Source organism: Belonocnema kinseyi, chromosome 2 (assembly GCF_010883055.1).
Source record: "Belonocnema kinseyi isolate 2016_QV_RU_SX_M_011 chromosome 2, B_treatae_v1, whole genome shotgun sequence".
NCBI classification, from domain to species: domain Eukaryota; kingdom Metazoa; phylum Arthropoda; class Insecta; order Hymenoptera; family Cynipidae; genus Belonocnema; species Belonocnema kinseyi.
The window spans coordinates 104,334,849-104,357,944 of record NC_046658.1 but is presented as its reverse complement, the minus strand read 5'-3'; the positions used below and the strand labels follow the sequence as shown (position 1 = coordinate 104,357,944).

The 23,096-nt window shown below is 31.4% G+C and overlaps 1 protein-coding gene across 1 annotated transcript in view; it reads right to left on the bottom strand.

Annotated features, from left to right (window-relative positions):
- LOC117167082 (disintegrin and metalloproteinase domain-containing protein 10) overlaps positions 1-18,681 on the bottom strand; it is a 418,983-nt gene extending 400,302 nt beyond the window's left edge. Inside the window, exons 1-2 of the mRNA XM_033351703.1 lie at positions 18,277-18,681; positions 13,350-13,827 (exon numbers count right to left, since the gene is read on the bottom strand). Of these exons, the coding sequence (XP_033207594.1) occupies positions 13,350-13,506 (157 nt within the window). The 5' untranslated portion in view covers positions 13,507-13,827; positions 18,277-18,681. The remainder of the gene's footprint in view (positions 1-13,349; positions 13,828-18,276) is intronic.
- Positions 18,682-23,096: the final 4,415 nt, after the last annotated feature.

Sequence of the window (23,096 nt, the reverse complement as noted above, 5' to 3'; positions counted from 1 at the left end):
AAACTCCCATAGAATATCTGAAAATCTTTTGAAATCCCTTTAAATTGATCAAATCTAATAAAATCCCGTAAAATATCTTGAAATTTGTACTATCTTTCAAAATTCCTTTTAAAATAATGAAATCTTTGAGCTTCTCTGAAATAATTTTACGAAATAATTTTAAAATCTTTAGAAATTTGAATATCTCTTGAAATTTTCTATAATCCTATGAAAATGTTTGAAATTCTATAAAATTTGTCAGAATCTTTTTAAAGCCTTTGAAATTTTGTAAATCTCTTGAATCTTTACAATCATCATCATCAAATTATCATCATCATCATCATGAGACCCCGTGAAATTCGTCGAAATCCCAAAAATTCCCTAGAAGTCTCTTAAAATTACATTCCATTTCACTTACTTTCTAAGGTTCTCTAGAAACTCTTTGAAATTCCATAAAACTCGTTCAAATATTTGAAATCCTTAAATATTTTGTGATACCCTTTTAAATTCCCGCAACAATTTTTTAATATTTTGAAATTTCTTGGAATCCTATCAAACACCCTAAAATATTTCAAATCCTGTAAAATCCATTGTAATTCTTTAGATCATTAAAGCCCTTTGAGATACTACAGAATCGCTTTATATCTCATAAAATCCGTTAAAATACTTTTAAATCCCGTAAATTATATTGAAATTTGTAATGTATCTAAAAAGAATTCTTCGACAACTTTGAACACTTTGAAATCCTCTGAAATCAAATAAAAAATCTTGAGGTCTCTTAAAATCACTGGGAATCTTGAAAATTCTTCGAAATCGTTCGTAGTCTTTTAAAATACTCTGAATTTTTTTGAACCCCTATATAATCCCTTCATACTCCTTAAATCAATTAAAACATCTAAAATCTCCATTAGAATCTATTGGAATTTTTTTAACAGCGTGGAATTTTTAGAAATCCCTTAAAATGTCTTAAATGGCGGATATGATATATTAGCTAATCTGCTGGAAAACTTTGATAACACATATTTTTAAGGGCAAATTGAAAATATAGTTGCATTAACGAGCAATTTGAGAAAAAAAGTAGCATTAGTGTCATTTTTAGGGTTTCGTAGTCCCGGGTAGAAACCCTTATAGTTTCGATCGGGATAAAGCAGGGCAGGTAAGAAGAAAGAAGAGAAATAGTCGAAATGAGGGGAAGGGAAGTAAAGAAAATTATGGGAAAGTGAGAGAGCCAAGGCGGAAATATTAGTTTATATATAGTATGAAGTATTATATATAATGTTCATTTATTTTATACATTTTTTGTATAAAACAAATTAATATTATATATATAAAACTTTACACCATATATAAACTATACATAATCTTTCCGCCTGGGAGGAAGTAGGTTAAATTGTGGAAGTGAGGGAAGAGAGAAAATGGGGAAATGGAATGAAGGGAGGGGAAATAGAGAAAATTATGGGAAAAGAAGGAGGAAATTAATTGAAGGTAATGACCGTAGTGCGACTACTTTGTCCAGAAAAACTTTTTTTTGCCCTCCACGGTACTTTTTTTCTGAAAGCCACAGTGAGGGTTGGGGAAGTAGGGAAAGTGAAGGGAAGGATGGGGATGGAATGGTAGAGAGGGGAGTGCTAGTAGAAAAGTGGTTTTGAACAAGGTTAGGGAAATATGGGAAGGGAAGTATTGGGAGAGATGGCGTAAGAGGTGAAGTAAGCAAAGGGGAGTAGATGAGAAAGAAGTAGGAGAAGTGTGAAGTAAACGGGAACTCAGGAGTGTGGTGTTAGGGGAAGTGAGAGGATATAATTATGATAGGGAAGGGGAAGTAGGCGAAAAGATGGGGCGTATGAGGGAGAAGTATGCGGGGGAGATTCAAATAGTTACATCGTTAAAAAAGGTGTCCAAAAGCTTGAAAAGACTTTTTTGTTATTAGAAGCAAATGAAAAGTTCATGCTCCATTTAAAAATAATACGTACTTTACGAGAGTTTTTAATTATGCAATAAAAATTTGATGACAAACAATATGAAAATAGGCATCAGCTTCTATTCAGTTATTCGCTTGTTTGAAAACAAATATTCTTCCGTCACAGGGTGGTTCATCATATCATGTGCTATGCGTCCTTTGTATATATGGATTTGATACGTGTATATTTGATGTTTTACCGCAACACTTTCAGGATTATCATGCATGGCGATCAACGTTACATGCATTCGTCAACATAGCTAAAATATTCTACATATACGTATTAGACCATTTTCCACAGCATCCGGCAGAAGCTAAATCCTGTCGGCTGTCGCCACAAGAGCGACATCAACCGTAATTCAATTATTATTTTTCCATGTATATAATTCTCCTGTTCTGCGCAAATTCCGCTTTTATCGTCGAGATTTTGTACGGATGCCAGCGAAGTAGGTTGTAATATTTAGCGAATGAAATATTTCATGCATTTTAACACCTGTGAAAACTAGGACATATAAATCACTAGCACCTTAAATTTCCTTACTTTTCTCTGAATAATCTTTCATTTTTCCTGAACATTAATATTTCGAGATTAAATTCTAATTTTTGTAAAAGAATCTTTTATAAATAAAATAAAACAATTATAAATTCAAATTAGTCTGTCAGAGCCTCATTTACTTGGAAAAAGTGAAATTTAATTGACCTATTTAAACTGAAAAAGTTACTAAAAGATCTTCGAAAAAAAATTGAATTTAGAGTAGATTCTAAATGAATTACAACAAATATTTTTAAATTTCTTAAAATCTTTGAAAGCCCTCGAAATCCCTTAATTCTTGTAAATAAATTCTTTGAAATATATTAAAATATGTTTAATTTTCGTGAAATCCTATAAAAATTAATGATGTTTCCTGAAATCCTGGAAAAATATGTAAAAAAATTATAGGTCCTATAAAATCGACCGATATCCTCTGCATTTCGAGGGAAATCTTTAATACCTACTGAGAATTTTAAAAATATTTTTTTATGATTTTAAAATTTGAAAGCTGTTAAAAATGCTTTGAATCTTCTTGAATATCCTAAAACATTAAAAATTCTTTAAAATCTCTTAAAATTATTAAAATAAATTAAAGATTTCATCAAATATTTCAAGTCCTGTGCACTTTTTAAATCCCTACAGACTTTTAAGGCTTGCTAAAATACCTTTGAATCTTTTATACAACCAGATAATAAAATATATTTAAAATACCTTTATATGTTCGAAATTCTCTATAATTTTGTTAATCTATTAAAAACTCCTCGGGATTTTTAAAATTACTTACTCTTTCAAATTCTTTAAAATATTTGTTAGCAGCTTCAAATATTTTTTAATCTTTGACATTTTACGAAATTCCTGAATTCTTGTAAATATATTCTTTGAAATTTATTAAGAATAATAATAAAATAATAATAAATTAATAATAAATAAATAAAAAGGAATAAAATGTTCCTCTCCGCGGAAATTCCTTGAAAATTCTTTAATATCTTGAAAACGCCTTGGAATATTTAAATTTTCCAAAAACATTTTAAATACTTTAAAATCCCTTGAAACGCTTTAAAGGTAGAATGCATGAATTTAGAATGAATTTGTTTAGTTTACTCTAAAATCTTTCAAATTTTTCGAAATCCCTTCAAATTATTAAAATCGATTTAAAATAGCTTCGAATATTTTAAAATTCATTTAAAAAATTATTATAGTAACTAATTTTTTTATGCAAAAAATGGGATCTGAAAAAAAATTGAATGAAAGTGACTGTTTGGCAGCCCTATTTACTCTTGACAATTACTTCTTACTTGAAAGGTGCTTCTTACTGAAATTCCCTGACTTTTATCATTTTTGTTTAATCCTTGAATTTCACCAGATTTCCAGGTTTTTCTCTACCTGTTGCCCTCTTGTATACAGATTCATTAATCTGATATACATATATTCTAAATTTCTAGCAATAAAAGTGTTTTAAATTTCTCTCCGTCACGAAGCTTATTATTTAGCCAGATTATTAGCAGTCATGGCAAGTTTCAAAGCAAAGAGTGTATGTATGTAGCTTCAAAACAGTTGGTAAATGTTGAATAAAAATGTGTTAACACATCAATGAAGACTTTTTAACAATAATTTAACCTAATTATAGAGTAAGGCTTACTGGCCTAAGTCTGATGATGCTTTTCTTCGTGCTTTAACATCTTTCTCGACTTCATCATTATTATAAACAGAATGCACCACATAAATATTAGCGAAATAGAAGCTCCTCAGAACGACTAGCGCAGTTACAACAGATTTATGATAAAAAATCTGAGAGTAATATTTAATAAAATTACCGTACCTCTTCTCTTCTTTCCACAAACTCAAGAGTTGAATCATAAATACCACATATCTGAATACAACTACTAAAAAAATGTTCGTTTGTAGGTAATTAAGGATTTAGTTATGAAGAAGAAAATCTATAATCTACAAACTTTTCTTTTTTTTTATATAAGGACATGACGCTGTAATTACGGCTTTTCGAGAAAAGAGTAAAAAACCCGACATAATTACACATTTATCTTTGATTACAGTCGTGTTTAGGAAGAAAATCCGACCTCACAGTGGCATCACGGTTTACGTGATTATTGTTCCGTCTGCTTTAAAATTGCTTCATAAATCATTAAAATCATAACTGTACGTATTTCGTTTATTTTCCAATATCCAACGATTTACACATCTTTTATTTATTTCCATCTAGAAAGGGTTAATAAGTGTATAATTCGAGATATAACTCGAAAATTAAAGGATGGCTATAAATAACTTTTACGAAAATGGGAAGTTTCAATTACTACGCCAACTTCGAATGACTTTCCTGATAAGGAGACCACTTTATAAAAGCCTTTGTTCACTTTTTACGCTTGATTTACAATGATTCCATAACATAGAAAGTAATACTTTGAAATCGGCAATTACTGTAGTTGCTACAATTATGAGTACACTGAAAAAAACTTTGTTTGGCGGAACAAAAGTTTGGTTGGCCCAACAAAATAATTATTTTAATCCGGTTCCTTCTTTAAAAAAAAAAAGTTTAGTACGCTCAATAAAATTTTCTAATTGGGGCAACAAAAAATGTTATTTTATCAACAAATATTTTGCAGAAATAAACATATTTTTGTAGAAGCAATAAAATTATTCGATCGAAGGAACGATATGTTTTTTTTTAATTATATTTTCTGTACGTATGATAAAATATCTGATTTATGCAACAAAATGTTCTAAAAAACTAAATTGATTCAACAAAATGCGTTTAATTTGCAAAGAATTTACTTGATCATGCACAATTCAATTTCGTCAGGATAATGAAGCACGATTATATACGAGATTATGAATAAACGAAAAACTTCTTCAAACCAGGGATGTTAGTTTTATTTTATATAACAATATAAAGCACAAGTAACAAAATTCCTTGGTATAAGTAACAAAAGGTACTTAACATAAATTTTAGTTTAAGCTAAATAAATTGTTTTGTTACACAAACCACTTTTTAAAGTAATGAGAACAAAATCATAAATCATATTTGAACAAAATCTGCTCAAAAAAACTATTTGGTAATAAAATAAAATTATTTTCTAAGTGTACTTGTTAAACCTACAGAAAAACAGAAAATAACTATCCTCTTTTTTATATGTTGAATCAATGGAAAGTACACAAGGTATTACAGAAATATTTTTTGTATACAACGTCATCTCATTTTGCACGAATCGCCGCAACTGGCAGAGACTGTACCACTTTCTGTTTCCCACTACAAGTCTCTTTTGCTGGATCGAGCATATAACAAAATTGTATTACGTGATCGATTTTCTCGGACTTAATTTTTTCGACTAAATAACACCAATTTTCGATAAATCAGTTGATCTTCAACCAAAAAATATTAATTCTCAATCACAAAATAGAAATTTTCAACAAAAAATGGAATAGTTAAATTTAACGTTAAAAAAATACTTTTTCAACAAAATAAGTAAATTTGCAACTAAACATACCGTTTTTAACGAAAAATATGAATTCTAGATTAAAAATATAAGAGCAGAAATTTCAAATATAAATAATTAACTGGCAATCAAACATAGTGGGATTTCAACCAAATAGATCAAATTCGTACAAGAGATGAATTTTCAACTAACATGATGAATCTTCCAACGAAATGGATAGATTATTAGCTTAAATATTTTGTTTTCTAACAGAATAGTGAATTTTCAACAAAATGGTTAGATTTTCAACCGAAAGGATGAATTTTCAACCAAAAAGAATTAAGTTTTACGAAAACATAGTTGGAATTTTAACCAAAGAGATAACATTTCTACCAAAAGAAATGTATCTTTACTAATGACATGAATCTTCAATCGTAGTAGTTGAGTTTTCAGTTTAAAAAATTACTTATCTACCAAAAAAGCGAATTCTCAACAAAATATTTGAATTTTTAATCAGAGATGAATTTTCAAACAAAATAATAAATCTTTAAGAAAAAAAATGAATTTTCAACAAAAAATTTTCAACTTAAATCCGATAAAGAAATGTATAAAATTTCCTCGAACGCTCAGGTTTCAATGTAGGAGGTCATGATTAAAATGTGAAATTGCAACTGACACTTGAAAGTTGCTACTTATGAAAATTAATGACAGGCAATTGATCTTGAAAATTGGATGATTCTGATGCGCAGTTCAAATCAAATACCAAAGGCGAAATCTGTATAAAAGCGTTGCATATGATTTTGATCCAGTTTCGGGATCAAATTGATCAACTGGCATTTACTGTAGAATTTTCTAAGATAATTGAGTTGCTTTTATGATTTATACGTAGCCAAGAAAGTCTATTAAAGTGTCGATGCCCTTTTGTATTCAGAATAAAGTTTATTATGATGAACAGTTCAATTCTCTACATGGCAGATCCATCTATTTCCTATATGTCTACCCACGCAGTGTCCACTTCCTACACTCAAGCATGTCCTCTCTTTTTCTCATATTATGCTTTCATTTTTAGTTTAGCTCGTATACCCACACCCATAGAATCATACTGTAGTACAACCACATGCACAACATTCTGAACATTCAGTATTTTCATCGTCAACCCTCGCTTTTCTATCCTTGTGTTTTTATCTCGCTTGCCTGTTACTCCTTTCTTTCACTATTTTTCATCCACAGACATTTTGGCTCCATTCCCTTTTTTCGCACATACCCTTCACAATACAAATTTCATGACATAAAACTACCTATAGCAAATTCAATTATCTTCTTTGAAAATAGAATATCTTTATGACGATTTTTTTTAAATTGTTCAAATTATTACGATTTCTATTGAAGCACTCTAATAGAAGGCAGAAATAATGAATGCTAATATAAAATATCACTTTTTCTTGTGCAAGCATCTGCTGGCCAAGCCCGGAGTAGGGGCACATATTAAAAATTCAATAGAGATTTTTAATCTTCATAATTCTGCAAAAAATGCAGAGATAACAGAGGAAAAAGTATCGATCGTAGGAAGCAATTATATCACTTATTACAGTGTGCATATGATAATTTTAAATTGAAAATACGTACATTACTGCAGTCAGAGACACTATATTTAAAAAATACATATAAAAATAATGAATTTAGCGTGCTTACAGTGTATTTTAATAATATATTTTATGTTTCATCCATTGTTATCAACGTAACACTTATTAATGTAACACTTAACCGTATATAATCCAATAAATAAGGAAGAAATTAAGCATGTTTTGAAACGGGAATTTAAAAAAAATATATAAATGCATTTATATATTTTTCTTTAAAAACCGGTTTCAAAACATGTTTAATTTCTTTCTAATTTATTCGATTATATACTGTTAAGTGTAACGTGTAGTTAATAACAATCACTAGCATCAGTTTATAACAACCTGCAGTAAGTTTAAGTACATCCTTATAAGCAGCACTTTAAAATAACGCTTAGCAACGGTCAATAATAATCTTTAGTTACGGTTAATAATTACCCTTAGTATCGTTCAATAATATCCTTTATAAACTGTCAACAAAAACTCCTAGCAACGACCAACAATAATCCCTAGCAGAAGTCAACAACAACCCTCAGAAGCGCTTAATAATAAACCTTCACAACGGCCCATAATAACACTTAGTTATGGTCGATAATTATCTTTAGCGTTGCTCAAATAATATCCTTTAGAAACAGTTCAACAACAAACCCTAGGAATAGGCAACGACAGATCTCAGCGAAGCTAACAACAACCTTTACCAAAGTTTAATAATAAACTTTGCAACGACTAATAGCGAACCTTAGTTACGGTCAATAATCATCCTTAGCGATGCTCAATAGGTATCCTTTAGAAACAGCCAACAACAACCCCTAGCCACAGATAATAACAACTTCTAGCAGATCTAATAGCAACCCTTAACAACGGATGGCAACAACCTAGGAATCGCTTAGTCGATCAAATTTATAAAGGCGCTACGTCGATTATCATCGATTATATAATCTGTTTGGATGATATTAAGAATATCATAATGATAATCGCAGGATGTCCGATCAATCCAGGTATATTAAGCTGGCACAACACTATGAAGGTATAGAGATGTAACCTATTTCATAATTTAGGGTTAATTTGGACCCGTGGTCCTAAATTTTGGGCTCTTTTATTTAAAAAAAAAAAATAGTGTTTACGCTAGCTTAACGTTAAGCTGGCCGAACATTGCTGTAAAACGTGCTAAAAATGACTTCACGGAAAATTCAACTTAAACAATAATTTAGGGCTCATTTAGGGCTCTGGGAATATGATAATGTAAAATTAGAAAAAATTGTTTAAACAATTCTAGTAAAAATGAAGTCAACCATTTTCTTCCTTAACCCTATGTTAAGGCTCACTTGGGGCTCCATAAATATGGTATTTGAATTTTACAATAAATTGTTTAAACAATTATTTTTTTAACAAATTTGCAACAAAAAATATTTTCTTTTCTCCTGCATAATTTCAGGCTCATTTAAGGCTCTTGAAAAATCAGCGAACGAATGCCGCGCGATATTTCCTTTTCCCCTTTTTTTTTTTGATACTTGGTGTTGTGCCACCTTAACGTTATAAAAAATACATGAAGAAAACAATTAAACCCATTTTTACCCCTCGGATAATTTAGGGCTCATTGAGGACTAATTTGGGCCCGTAGTCCTAAATTTTGGGCTCTCGTATTTTTTGTAAAAAATAGTGTTTGCCATAGCTTAACAATAAGTTGGTTTAAGATTGCTGTAAAACGCTATAAAAATGATTTCACGGAAAATTCACCTTATAAAATAATTTAGGGCTCACTTAGGGCTCACATAGGGCTCTGGGAACTTGACAGTGAAAAATAAAAAAAAATTGTTTAAAAAGTAATTGTTTAAACAATTTACTGTAAAATTCAAATACCATATTTATGGAGCCCCAAGTGAACCTTAATATAGGGTAAAGGAAGAAAATTGTTTACTTCATTTTTACTAGAATTGTTTAAACAAAAATGGTTTGAACAATTTTTTTAAATTTTCCATTATCATATTCCCAGAGCCCTAAATGAGTCCTAAATTATGCGAGGAGTGAAAAGGGGTTTAATTATTTTTTTCATATATTTTTTATAACGTTAAGGTGGCACAACACCATATAGAAAAAAAAGGGCAAAGGAAATATCGCGCGACCTTCGGTTGATGATTTACTAGGTGCCATAAATGAGCCTGAAATTATGCAAGAGAAAAGAAAATATTTGGTTTTAGCAAATTTCTTTAAACAAAAATTGTTTAAACATTAAAAATTTTTTAAATTAATATATTCCTAGAGCCCTTAATGAGCCCTAAACTATTCTATGCGGTGAATTTTTTGTAAAATCCGTTTAATAATGTTTTACAGCAATCTTGAACCAACTTATTGTTAAGCTATTGCAAACACTATTTTTTACAAAAAATACGAGAGCCCGAAATTTAGGACAACGGGCCCAAATTAGTCCTCAATGAGCCCTAAATTATGCGGGGAGTAAAAATGGGTTTAATTGTTTTCTTCGTTTATTTTTTATAACGTTAAGGTGGCACAACACCATGTATAACCAAAAAAAAGGGTAAAGGAAATATCACGCGACCTTCGGTCGATGATTTTTCAGTAGCCTTAAATGAGCCTGAAATTATGCAAGAGAAAAGAAAATATTTTGTTTTGGCAAATTTGTTTAAACAAAAATTGTTTAAACATTTAAAAAAAAAAATTTAATTACTATATTCCTAGAGACCTTAATGAGCCCTAAACTATTCTATGAGGTGCATTTTTTGTAAAATCATTTTTATAACGTTTTACAGCAATCTTAAACCAACTTATTGTTAAGCTATTGCAAACACTATTTTTTACAAAAAATACGAGAGCCCGAAATTTAGGACAACGGGCCCAAATTAGTCCTCAATGAGCCCTAAATTATGCGGGGAGTAAAAATGGGTTTAATTGTTTTCTTCATGTATTTTTTATAACGTTAAGGTGGCACAACACCATGTATAACAAAAAAAAAAGGGTAAAGGAAATATCAAGCGACCTTCGGTCGATCATTTTTCAGTAGCCTTAAATGAGCCTGAAATTAAGCAAGAGAAAAGAAAAGAAAATATTTTGTTTTGGCAAATTTGTTTAAACAAAAATTGTTTAAACATTTTTATGAAATTTTTTAATTAATATATTCATAGAGCCCTTAATGAGCCCTAAACTATTCTATAAGGTGAATTTTTTGTAAAATCATTTTTATAACGTTTTACAGCAATCTTGAACCAACTTATTGTTAAGCTATTGCAAACCCTATTTTTTACAAAAAATACGAGAGCCCAACATTTGGGACTAGGGGCCCAAATTTGTCCTCAATGAGCACTAAATTATGCGAGGAGTAAAAATGGGTTTAATTGTTTTCTTCATGTATTTTTTATAACGTTAAGGTAGCACAACACCATGTATAACCAAAAAAAAGGGTAAAAGAAATATCACGCGACCTTCGGTCGATGATTTTTCAGTAGCCTTAAATTAGCCTGAAATTATGCAAGAGAAGAGAAAAGAAAATATTTTGTTTTGGCAAATTTGTTTAAACAAAAATTGTTTAAACATTTTTGGAAATTTTTTTATTTGATATATTCCTAGAGCCCTCAATGAGCCCTAAGTAATGCGAGGAGTCAAAATGGTTTTTATTGTTTTGTTCATCTATTTTTTATAACGTTAAGTTGGCACAACACCATATATAAAAAAAAAGGGCAAAGGAAATATTGCGCGACCTTCGGTCGATGATTTTTCAGGAGCCTTAAATGAGCCTGAAATTATGCAGGAGAAAAGAAAATATTTTTTGTTGCAAATTTGTTTAAAAAATAATTGTTTAAACAATTTATTGTAAAATTCAAATACCATATTAATGGAGCCCTAAGTGAGCCTTAACATAGGGTTAAGGAAGAAAATGGTTGACTTCATTTTTACTAGAATTGTTTAAACAAAAATGGTTTAAACAATTTTTTTTAATTTTCCATTATCATATTCCCAGAGCCCTAAATGAGCCCTAAATTATTGTATATGGTGAATTTTCCGTGAAATAATTTTTAGCACGTTTTACAGCAATGTTCAGCCAGCTTAACGTTAAGCTAGCGCAAACACTATTTTTTTTTTTAAATAAAAGAGCCCAAAATTTAGGACCACGGGCCCAAATTAGCCCGAAATGAGCCCTAAATTATGAAATAGGTTACATCTCTATACCTTCGTAGTGTTGTGCCAGCTTAACATACCTAATCAAGCCTGTATTACTGAATGGGCCTAATATTGCTTCAATGGTTGAAGAATGCATAGGCGATTCTTTTGCATGAATGCATCTCGTCTATAGACGATATGATTGTAATGTGATGAAATATTATTATAATCATATTTCAAGGGTTTCTCATCGTTGAATAAGCGCAATGATCTTCATCTGGAATTATAGATGGTAAGTAAAGGTCATTTTGATTGCTGAGCGATTCGTCTTTTTCTACTATTCTGTAAGTGACGTGCTCGCTTAGTTTAATCTTTCTCACAGAGTTTATCATCTTATGCATATCCTAAATGTTCATCTATTTAACATGATTTGAGATCACAGTTTATATATAGTCGAATATTTATTTCTACTTTAAATCGAGCTTTAAATACACATCTCGCTTTAAAATGGTATTGATTACTTTTGTCTAACTTGTTATAATCATCAATCTGGAGGTTCTTCTTGTACAAATGACTCAAGAATTGAATTCAAAATGATTGAAAAATTGTACTTTGAAAAATGTTGAACAATGATTAGATGGTTATCAACTTACAATCAAAATATAAAATTTTGAAATAAGAATAAATTAAAAAAATATTATGTAGTCAACAACAACCCCTAGCAATAGCCGATTATAATTATTAGCATGGATAGAAAAACCGAAGCAACAGTCAACAGCAAGTCTTAGCAATATTCATTAATAACCTCTACCAAAGCTAACACTCAGAAAAAGATTTAATTCAAAGAGCAGAATTTTGGTTGAATCAACTCCAAAATAAGGTTGTCATATGTATAACTAAATATTTGGTTGACCCAACACGATTTTTTGATTCATAAAATTTGCTTGATTATGCCATTTGCCATTTGCTGACTTATTTTGATAGGGATTACCGAAATTCAAACATAAACGGATCACATTTTCATATTTTTTATGCTTACACAAATCTTTTGCTGAATTCTAAAGAAATTCCCTTTTAAATTATTTGGTATATGCAACCAAAAACTTCTGTTGTATCAATAAAATATTTGTTTAAATAATAAAAAACGGTTCAACAGAAAACTTTGATTGAAGCAAACGAATTTGGTCAACCAAACAAAAATGTTGTTCATTTAACCAAGATATTTTCTGAAATCAACCCAATGCGGTCAACAAAACGATTTTGTTGCATATAGAAATTATTTTCTGGTTGCATTAACAACGTGTAGCAATGGTCAATAAGAACCTCTAGCAACAGTCAATACGAATTTTATATGCAACGGCAAACATGAACTCAGAAATGGTCAATATAATAACCCTTAGCAGGTATAAATATGACTATATTCATACGTTGATCGTAGTACACGTAAAGTAAAAACGAACCGGGGAAATATGTGCATTGTCTTCAAATACAGTAATACACCCACGCTTCTTTCTTCAGATGTTTCACGGTTAACTGAAATGTTTTATGACCCTCCTTGCATTCACCTTTTCGAACCAAAGACAGCTACACGTGTCGACCTTTTTTTTACTATTTCCGCAAGTTACACCTCATCATTCTGGTTCTAAACTCTAAAGAGCTGAAAAGAGTAAAGAGAGAGAGAAAGAGAGTTTAATTATTATCGTCAACATATCATGACTCACCTCTGTGTGGAGGTACTGGTTGAAGAGGCCAGGCATCGGTGAACGTCAACCACATGACCACAAGAACCAGGTGCAATGCTCGGGCCCATCGGCCTTCTCGCGGGGACATTACGGGCCCCCTGGTCACGTGGGCCCAGGCCAGTGGCGTAGCATGCATTGACCTTCACGCACACGCCACTAACGCTATCTACAGTCAGGTGAACCAGTCACCACACTTGGCACGGCACTGGCCGAATGCATCACTGCTTCCGACACCTTTTTCCGCGGCTCGATCACGACTTCCAAACACTTCTCCACCCCCTTCGACTCCTTTTTCTCGTACTGTGACCTCTGGAGCCTCCTCACCTCCTTCCTCCTTGTTGCCTCTTTCGTGTCTGGCGAACACACGATGAACTTTTGGCCGCTGACACCCGATCAAATTCTTATCTTTGAACGAGCTCGAAAACCGGCTTAGGCTTGACTCTCCTCCGCTGCACTGCTTGAAAACAATGATGAGTCCTGTTAGTCAATTCTCACGGAGCGAGGTCGACGGATTTTATCGCGGCACGACGTACAATCGAACAATGCTAATTATGGGAAACGTTCATTATTGAACAATACGTATAACCACTAGTAACTAGTGCAATGCGGCTGATATTGCCAGTCAGAAATTAGTCGATTAATGATTAATGTCAACAAGACCTGGTCGAATTGCTAATCATCCAGGTAACGTATTGCGCCATGATTTAGCGATTAATGGAAAATGATTTCTACACGCGATGAGATATTCTGTTTTAATGAATAAATTTCTTCGTTGCAACATACTGATTGGAGATTAAGAGTTCTAACAAGTTTATTTGAATTAATTAATTTGAGTTCAAGGTAACCTTTTTAATCGGATATGAATTCAACTAGAGTTTAAGTACAATTTAGATATTTTTAAGACATGTGAAGAAAATGGCAATAATTTTTTTATGATTTTAGAGGAAATTTCAATTCTACAAATTATAATGGTTGCCATCCTAAAGTTTTGAAATCATAAGTCTTGCGGCTATGGTGAAACCAATGTGTGAAGTGTCTCAGGTATCAGCCATACAGTGGTGCATGTAGAATCTTTTTATTGTCCTAGGCGGAACTGGGAGACACTAGAGGCATTTTGCACAATCTTGACAGAGCTGTCGTAAACTCATAAGTTTTGTGACATCTTATTTTGTTTCACCATGCTCGTAGCGTATGTACGTTTGGAAGCAAAACGAGACAAAATTTTGAATGTTCAAGTCCTTCAAACGTAAATCTGAAACTATCATCTCAATTACTATATTCTTTTATTTCGACAACTATACCGACCACAATTTTCTTTTCAAACTAATATCTATGTCAAGCATATAGGGTGTCACTATCTAAATATACATATATGTTGTTTTTGAGAAAATCACCTTCATTTTAAAAATTATGACAATAATCTTCTAACAAATTTAAAAAGAAATTAAACTAATTTATTATAATAAAAATTAAGACGATAAATTGAACTTCAAACAATGCAAAAAGGTCTTGATTATTGTAAAATATAAATGTCTACATAATGTGTATCATTGATTAAAACTAAACCACAACCCCAGAGCGTAAATTTAAACTTCATTTTCCCTGAAAATCCTCTCTCAACAAAATGCAATTTAAATACCATTCAATAAAACACTGTAAGAGGATTATGCAAAAATGAATAGAAAATCCTACAGCAAATATGCCTTAATTAATATATAAAAAAATCTTTTTTTAGATTATGTACAAAAAAGATATCACAACATTATTCGATTGTTTATGCATTGCATTACCATTATACAGGTTCTAATGGATGATCTTTTGTGCTTATATGAAGAAACATAAATACAAATACCAAGAAAATTGATTGTGGATCATCAATAAGATTAATTGCTGACTGAAGCAGGAAATGTATGTAACACCCTACAATTTAACGGTAACATACGTATTTCCTATCGCGTAACGAGATTATTTCATTGTTATGAAAGAAATAAGGTCACGGAATCTTTTACGCTAGATGATATATTGACGTTCTAACGGAATAAGACAATTATCACTCTCGTTTTCACTCTTTACTAGAAACCAGAGCTGCTCAATTATATCCATTATTGGCAAACCTGCAGTACTCTAATGGTTCTGTATTATTCCTAGATTTACCAGAATGTAGTGATTCTTTTTATGTTTTCCAGTGAAACATTATTGTACCATAATATATTCGACTATTTCACATAGCTTTCGTTTTCAATACTGAAATTCAAATTGCGATAAATTCTCAATCCTGCTTAAAACTTCTGTGGGTTGGAACTGAATAAAATGTGATACAACTGAATCTTTTATGCATGAAGAATCTAATCGGAACTAGGTTATACAGTAATTTATTTGCTAAATTGGTCGTATTTTCTATAAAAAAAAACGTCGAAAAAGCAGTTTCTTTTCGCTAGAAAGAATTTCATAACAGTACGAGCGGTGACTAATATCTATAATTTATTGAGTCAGAAACCAGATCATTTTTGAACAGAATAAAGGCAATCCTATTACCTACTTCCACGCTGATATTCACGTAAGCACGTCTCAACCGTAAATCGCTTTGGTAACGTTTCTGTATCAAAGTTTTCTCATCTGACGGTTTTTCTCAGAATCTAGTCTGCAGAAAAGCATGTCACTTTTCGCGGTGCAAGGGAATTTCCCGTTAGAATCTCGAGAGCAGGGTGCACTATTTGACTATTAAGATCGTATCTCGAAAGGAAATTCTTTTCCTGGTACTTAGAATTTGTTATGCAAACTGAATCCGAAACTCTGAATTTATTCGAATTTTTCTGAAGAAAACTCGTTTAATTTATTCATTTTTCAGTTAAATTAATTATAATTTTTTGAATGGAAGATAATAGAAACATTATTGATGCAAAAAATGTAATTATTTAGCATGATATAATTTCTCGAATTTATCAGAGGATGTTTTTATTTGACCTTTTGTTTTGGCTTTAATAATTGAATTTATTAATCCTAGTTACTAATCGATTTATTAATTGACTTTGATTGACATTTTCTAAATTTGCCGGAAGATTGATAAATTTATGATATGTATTTTAAATTATAAGTTAAGAAAAATTTACCCTTTCAGGTAAATTACATAGATGATATTTTTAATTATTAATTATAATTTTATATATGCTTTAGCAATACAGTAATTAGGTTTTCCACTTTAACTGACCTTTCTGCATACATTTATTTTTCAAACTTATGCAAATTTGACCCTGGTCAAATCTTTTTTTGCAGTTATTATCTCTAAACAATTGACGGGACTTCTTTTAGACGTAGGTTTAAATTGTAATTCACGATAAAATATTTCTATATTGCAACAAATTAGTTACGAAAATATTTCAGTTTTCTGTTGCACAACTGTTCAACCTTATTTTATGTAAACGTCTTTACTTCTCATTAAATTATACATATCAAATATACGTATACATTAACGATGCTCTTCCGGATAAATTAAGCAATCAGGGTGTCTCCCCAACCGATAATTTTAAATTCCCGGTCATTTCTCCATTTTCTCCTGGTCAATTTAAAAGAGTTCAAAAAAATTTGGTTTCTGATTTAAAACAAGGTATTTTAGAAAAGAATTATCATTCTGTTTTGGAACATCAGATAATTTTTGGTCAGAAGAATTACAATCCTAATTTAAAGCATAGAATTCGCTGAAAAGCATAAAATACAATTCTTCGCGATAATTCCCAGTTACAAAATGAAAATTATAATTTTTACAAAAACTGACAGTTCAAAATACGTTTTCGGTATGCGGAAATTGTCTATCCCAAATAAAAATTATAATTCTTTATGAAATTCCTTGTTCAAAAGTCAACATTATAACTCATTCTTGAAATTGACTGCCCTAGTTGTCAAAAGTATACTTCTTTACTAAAATTCCCTGTCCCAAACTCAAAATAATTCTTTAGTAAAACTCCCAGTCCCAAAGTAGAAATTATAATTCTTCACGTAAATTCCCTGTCCTGAACTCTAAATTATGTTTGCTTCTTGAAATTCCAGGTCGAAACTTTGAATTACAATTATTCCTTTTGAAAGTTCCTTGTTCAATGTCAGGATTATTGTAATTCTTCACGTGATGTTTTTTATATTGCTTTTATTTAACCCCTGTCCCAATTTAGAAATATAATTCTTTGAGAAAAGCCAATTTTTTTAACTAAGAATTAGGGTAATGAAATATATGAAAGTACTTTTAATTTGCACATTGGTACATTAGAGAAAAATCTCGGTCACTCAATTAAATTCCTGGTCATTTCTCAGTTTTTCCGATATCCCGATCTGGTAGACACCCTGGGGATGCATATCTTTATTCCTGCATACAGGTGGTTGATACCACAAATGAACACTAGATCCTTTCATTTGCAGAATTCAATCTGGATGATGAAGTTTTTCTAATTTCACTGCATATTACAATTAGACCTTGCAATAACAATCCTCTGGGATACTTATACAGAAATAAACATTGCCTTTATTTTCAGTTCATTAGCAGGAAAAGAAGAGATGAATCCTTGAGTGAAATCACCGCTAAATTAAAATAACCGCTGAAGGAAGAAAGCCGGTTGGAAACAAACAAAATCAGCTTTGATGCAACCGAATCGAATGATTTAGCAGTACGCTAATGATTGTCTAAACTCTAAATGATATGAAATTTGATTCCTATGGTACCATCATTGTAATGATTAGCAATTGTACTTTCATTACATTTTATGCAATTCCTCTGATGATTGTCTTAATTCCATTAGAACGTTAAGATCAACGTAATTGACTTGTACTACTTTGTCTTTCGAAAAAAGCCAGAGGAAGTGGTTCTGTAACATGCAGTGTTTTCCGTCAGCCTCGCTCACTGAGCATGAACTTAAAGCACCTGGATTTTGATCCCTTGGTGACTTGACGTCTTTGAAGACGACCACGCAACAGGACATAATGATTCATCAATGTGTATCCGGTAACCGGCAAGGTAGATCTGGCATCGCTGTTGGGAGCGACTTACATTCTCTTCGAGATGAAGTAAGACCGCGGTAAGACTTCGTTTCGTTTCGTTCCTAATCCGAGACTGTAAGATTCAGCTCAGCGTCCAATCGAAAGGATTTATTTATCTCACTCAAATTTAATATTGAAACACTGCACCTTCGGGTATCATCTCAACTATTACGATCATAATCAAGAAGCCTGACAAAAGAGCATTTTGAATGGCGTCACGTGGCGGAAGCGACGCCAACGTGATACCGGAAACGAAGAAATCACCTTCAACAGAAGACCCGACCGAGAACGCGCTCCGCGCCGCACTGAGCTTGAGCATGCTGAGAGAGAGAGAAACTGGTCTCGGCTCACGAACACCGACTCCGAGGACAACGACTCCCTCCACCAGCATCGGTTTGATCCAGGTGCGTACTACCCCGTGGGGTTTCTACGGCATTTTATTTTGGAAAGATCCACAAAAAACGAGAAAAATCGAAAAGTATAATAAAACATTATTTATAAGATCGTTCTAAGGGCTGTCCAAAACCTACGTTACCAATTTGAAGGGCAGAGGGTGTCAAACCAAAAACTACGTTCGATAACAATGGGTAGCTAGAGGTCCGGAGGAAGTAACGTTACGAACCTAGACAAGGTTTAGTACGTTTGTTGATCATAAATCTGAACAAAGTTTACGTGTTTTTCGAAAGATGTTCCTCCAACGCTACAGTGCAATAATAACTTAATAAGTTTCAAAATCACTTTTATATTTTAAAATTCCCACTCTTTCTTCTATTCCCGTCTTTTATCCTTATAAAAAAATCTCTTTTTCACGCTGTTTTCAAGAAACTTTCCCTTTTTCTCTTATATGCGAACTTAATTAATACAAGCCAATAAGAAAATCCAACTCTTTTTGGTTAGTAAGTCTATACTAAGTCTATTTTGTTGAAAATACATATGTTTTGGTAAAAAATTCCACTACTTGGTTCAACTTTGTTCTATATTAATTTCTGTGTTTGAAGATTAATTTTTTGTTTTATTTAATTCAACTGGTTGCAACTTCGTCTTTTGGTCAAAAATGCATTTTTATGCTAGAAAATTAATTTGTGTACGTTAGAAATATCGTTGAAAATTTACTTTTCAGTTGAAAATTGAACTTTTCAGGTTAAAAATTCAACTTTCTTAAAAAAATCAATGTTTTTTACCTAAAATTCAACTGTTTTTGGTTAATGTTCAACCTTTTTTCTTTGAAAATTCGACCATTTGGTTGAAAATTCATCTTTTTAGATTGCAGATTGAACTATTTAAATAGTCATATTTTCTTTATCGAAAAGTTAACTGTTTTCTAAGAAATTTGTCCTCTTGGATTGAAAATTCATTCTTTATGGTAACAAAGTCATCTTTCTTAGTTGAAAATGAACTTTTTGTTGAAGCTGCTACAATCTTTGAGAAAAATCGTCTTTTGGGCTAAAAATGCATCTCTGTTAGTAGAAAATTTTAGGAATTTAAAGTGTTTCATATTGAATTCAACATGGTATCGAAGTACTCTACATCAAAATTGTTCTTACGACCAAACCACCTATAGACGTCCAACGAAAGATATTTGTTATTTGTATTTTGTTATGATACTCTAGACCAATGATACATAATCTGTTTAATTTTTTATTTTTAATAAAAATAAATGCATCCCTAGAAATATAAAAATATTTTTTGATTATTATTACATTAGTTAGTGAATGCTTTTGTCTGAAATTGAACGCGATTTTAAATTTCTATCTGTAAAGTCCAATCTGTAAGAATATCCATGAATGCATTCATTAAAATAAAAGATTGTGTAATCATGTGTATGGATTCTTATTTCATGTAATTAGTGTATAGAAAATATGGAAATCGCAGTTTGTAATTTCTTATAAAACTTTTATAACAAATGCGACATGAAGTTGATTTGATTAAAAAACTCAACTTATCTTCTTGAAAATGGCCAAATTAAGCATTTGTTTTTAATACAATATTAAAATTTGATATTCAAGTTCTTTCAATTTTAAGTGAACATTATTTTAGTTATATTTAGAACAAAATAAATTTGGAATAATTTCCTTCCAGGGGTGACTTTGAAGGGATGTATAAAATCCAAATCATGTGTTGGGAAAAAAAGCGGAGCGTTAACCGCTGCGATGATTTCAAAAATGTATACAATTTTCTTTTTAACGATGTTATTTAACGATCTAATAAACAATGTTAATGTCAAAAAACGGTTACTGCAATAAATTCAGTTAAATTCCTAATTGGTTCGTTAATTCATTCTTCAATCATAAAAGAATGGACTTAATTCTGCAATGAGGATTAAGGGCATGTGCCACACTGTCACATGACCATTTATTTTAAACAAACTTACTCATAAAGTAACAATTTCATTTATTTTCCATACCAGACAGACGTTCATTTTTTTTTCGTTACTTCTATCGGGTAAGGAAAATTGATTAGAGTTATTATTTTATAAGTAAGTTCGTTTAAAAGAATTGGTCACGTGACAGTCTGGTACATACTCTTGAGTTGGAATTGACTCTTATAACTTTCAAAAATGTTGGGATTACTCTTGGTAGAAACTAGGTAAAAAACTAAAAATATTTCAATAATTTAGGGTAGCCGCAAAGCTGGATTTTGAAAATTCCCTGATTCTTCTCTGCCCAATAATATATAAACTTCAGCTTTAAGTGAAAACTCAAACTTTCAGAATAAACGAATACAGAATTTTTGGAATTCCTGTTTTCAATTCGGAAATAGTTTCTTTGAATTTAAGATACCTTCTTTCTTATAGAGAAAAAAATGTTTCCCGCTTAAGCGCAACAAGCTATTTTTACCAAACTTAAAAGTTCTACTTTAAGTAAAAATCCTAATTTTGCGATGATGGCCCATATAAATAGCTGTAATTGGGATCTTTTTATATATTTAGAACAGAGTTTCTTTGATTACGAGATGGATACTTTCTTGAGAAAAAAATTCCGACGTTCTAAGAATTACAAGTACTTTTTACGAAAATTGTAAAGTTCGTGTTAAAGTAAAAATTCGAATTTTCCTATGGTGACCTAAAATTCACAACAGCTTCTTCATAATTCTTTTTTTTTTATTTAAGAAAGAATCTCTTCGGTTTCCATATTGTTACTTTCTTGGAGAAAAAGAATTTCGACGTCCTATAATTTCAATGTTCGTGTTGAGGTGAAAATAAAAATTTTCCTCTGGTGACTTAGCAATCACAAATCGGTATAACTTATTTGTATTTTTTTAAATTAAAACATAAAATCAATACCCCAGGCTATCTGATTCTCTTGTGAGGAAAAAATAACCCCCCTATGATTTTGTGTGTATATTTCTGGAAGAATAATCTATTCCCCTTCTTATTAAAATAAAAAAAATTCAGGCAGAATCAAGAGGATCTGATGAAAGTTTAAAATGTGATGCACATTAAACCCATTGAATGGCGATAATGCTTATTCTGTTTTTCAAACAATTGTTGAAATCAGCTTCTACTTTTGGAATGGTGGTTTCTTTCGCACCGTGTTTTAGAATAGAAGTTCTTTTTTGAGAGAATGACTCTATACTTATTCGAAAGTCATTCTTTTGTGCAAATTCGTACTTCGCATTCACTTCTGCACCGACCAGACCGTTTCACCCTCCTATTACACGTTCAGACTCCTTCTCATTCCTCCTCTTTCGCTGCCAACTCGCTATCTTGACCACGTGCATCTATATACAATATACATACATTACACATAATATATAACTTCAACTGCTGAAAAACGCAAGTGAATATATATAGACTTCACAGCCCGAAGCACTCTCAAAACAGGTTAAATATGACGAGTTTTTTAGGGAAATAGGGAATTCATTCAGGGTGCCACACAAAATTCAAACGAATAATCCATTCTGTTTCTCGGTTTTCCCAGTAGAAAATTTAATTGTTGCCGGTTGACTTAATAAAGAATAAATATACTAATTGCTTTATTATAGGTACATATTTTGAAAAAATTTAACATTTTAAAACGCCAAGGTAAAATGTGTAATTTAATAAAATAGAGAATTTTCAGAAACCATAAATGCGAACAGAATTTCGTAATAAAGTGAACACAGAAACACGCCGATCCTCCAAAGTACTCCAAAATCGATGTTCAATTGAGTTGCAACAAATTTGAGCCACCCAGATTCCTTATTAGAATCTAGGGGAAAAGCATCATTAGAGACTGTTTTTCATCATCCAGAGCAACGTGAAGTGTCGTCTACAAACTGTTAGTCACCTGTCAAAATGATTTTGTCGGGCGTTATTTGGGCGAAATAGATGTTGATAAGCAGGTAAGTTATAATAATAATTACCTCACTTTCAATTTCCTCCCATTTACCAATGACTATTAGTGTCTTGGAATAAAAATTGTACTTAGCGTAGTATAATTTCCAAATATTAGGTTAGTCAAAATGGACATGACATTCAAGTCGCCAAAACCGGAATGTAAAAACTAAGTCATGATCATCTGTATCGAAATTGATGCCTATTCATTCGAAGAAATTTCCTCTAGATTTTCTGTATTCAAAAGAGTGAAGTTAGCTGGTGGTTGAAGTGAAAAAACCTAGTTGTATATGTAGACGGTCATGACTTTTTCTATACATGCCGGCTTTAGTGCAAATGTCGACGGCCATGACTAACCTAACATTTGGAAGTTGCATTAGAAAGTTTTA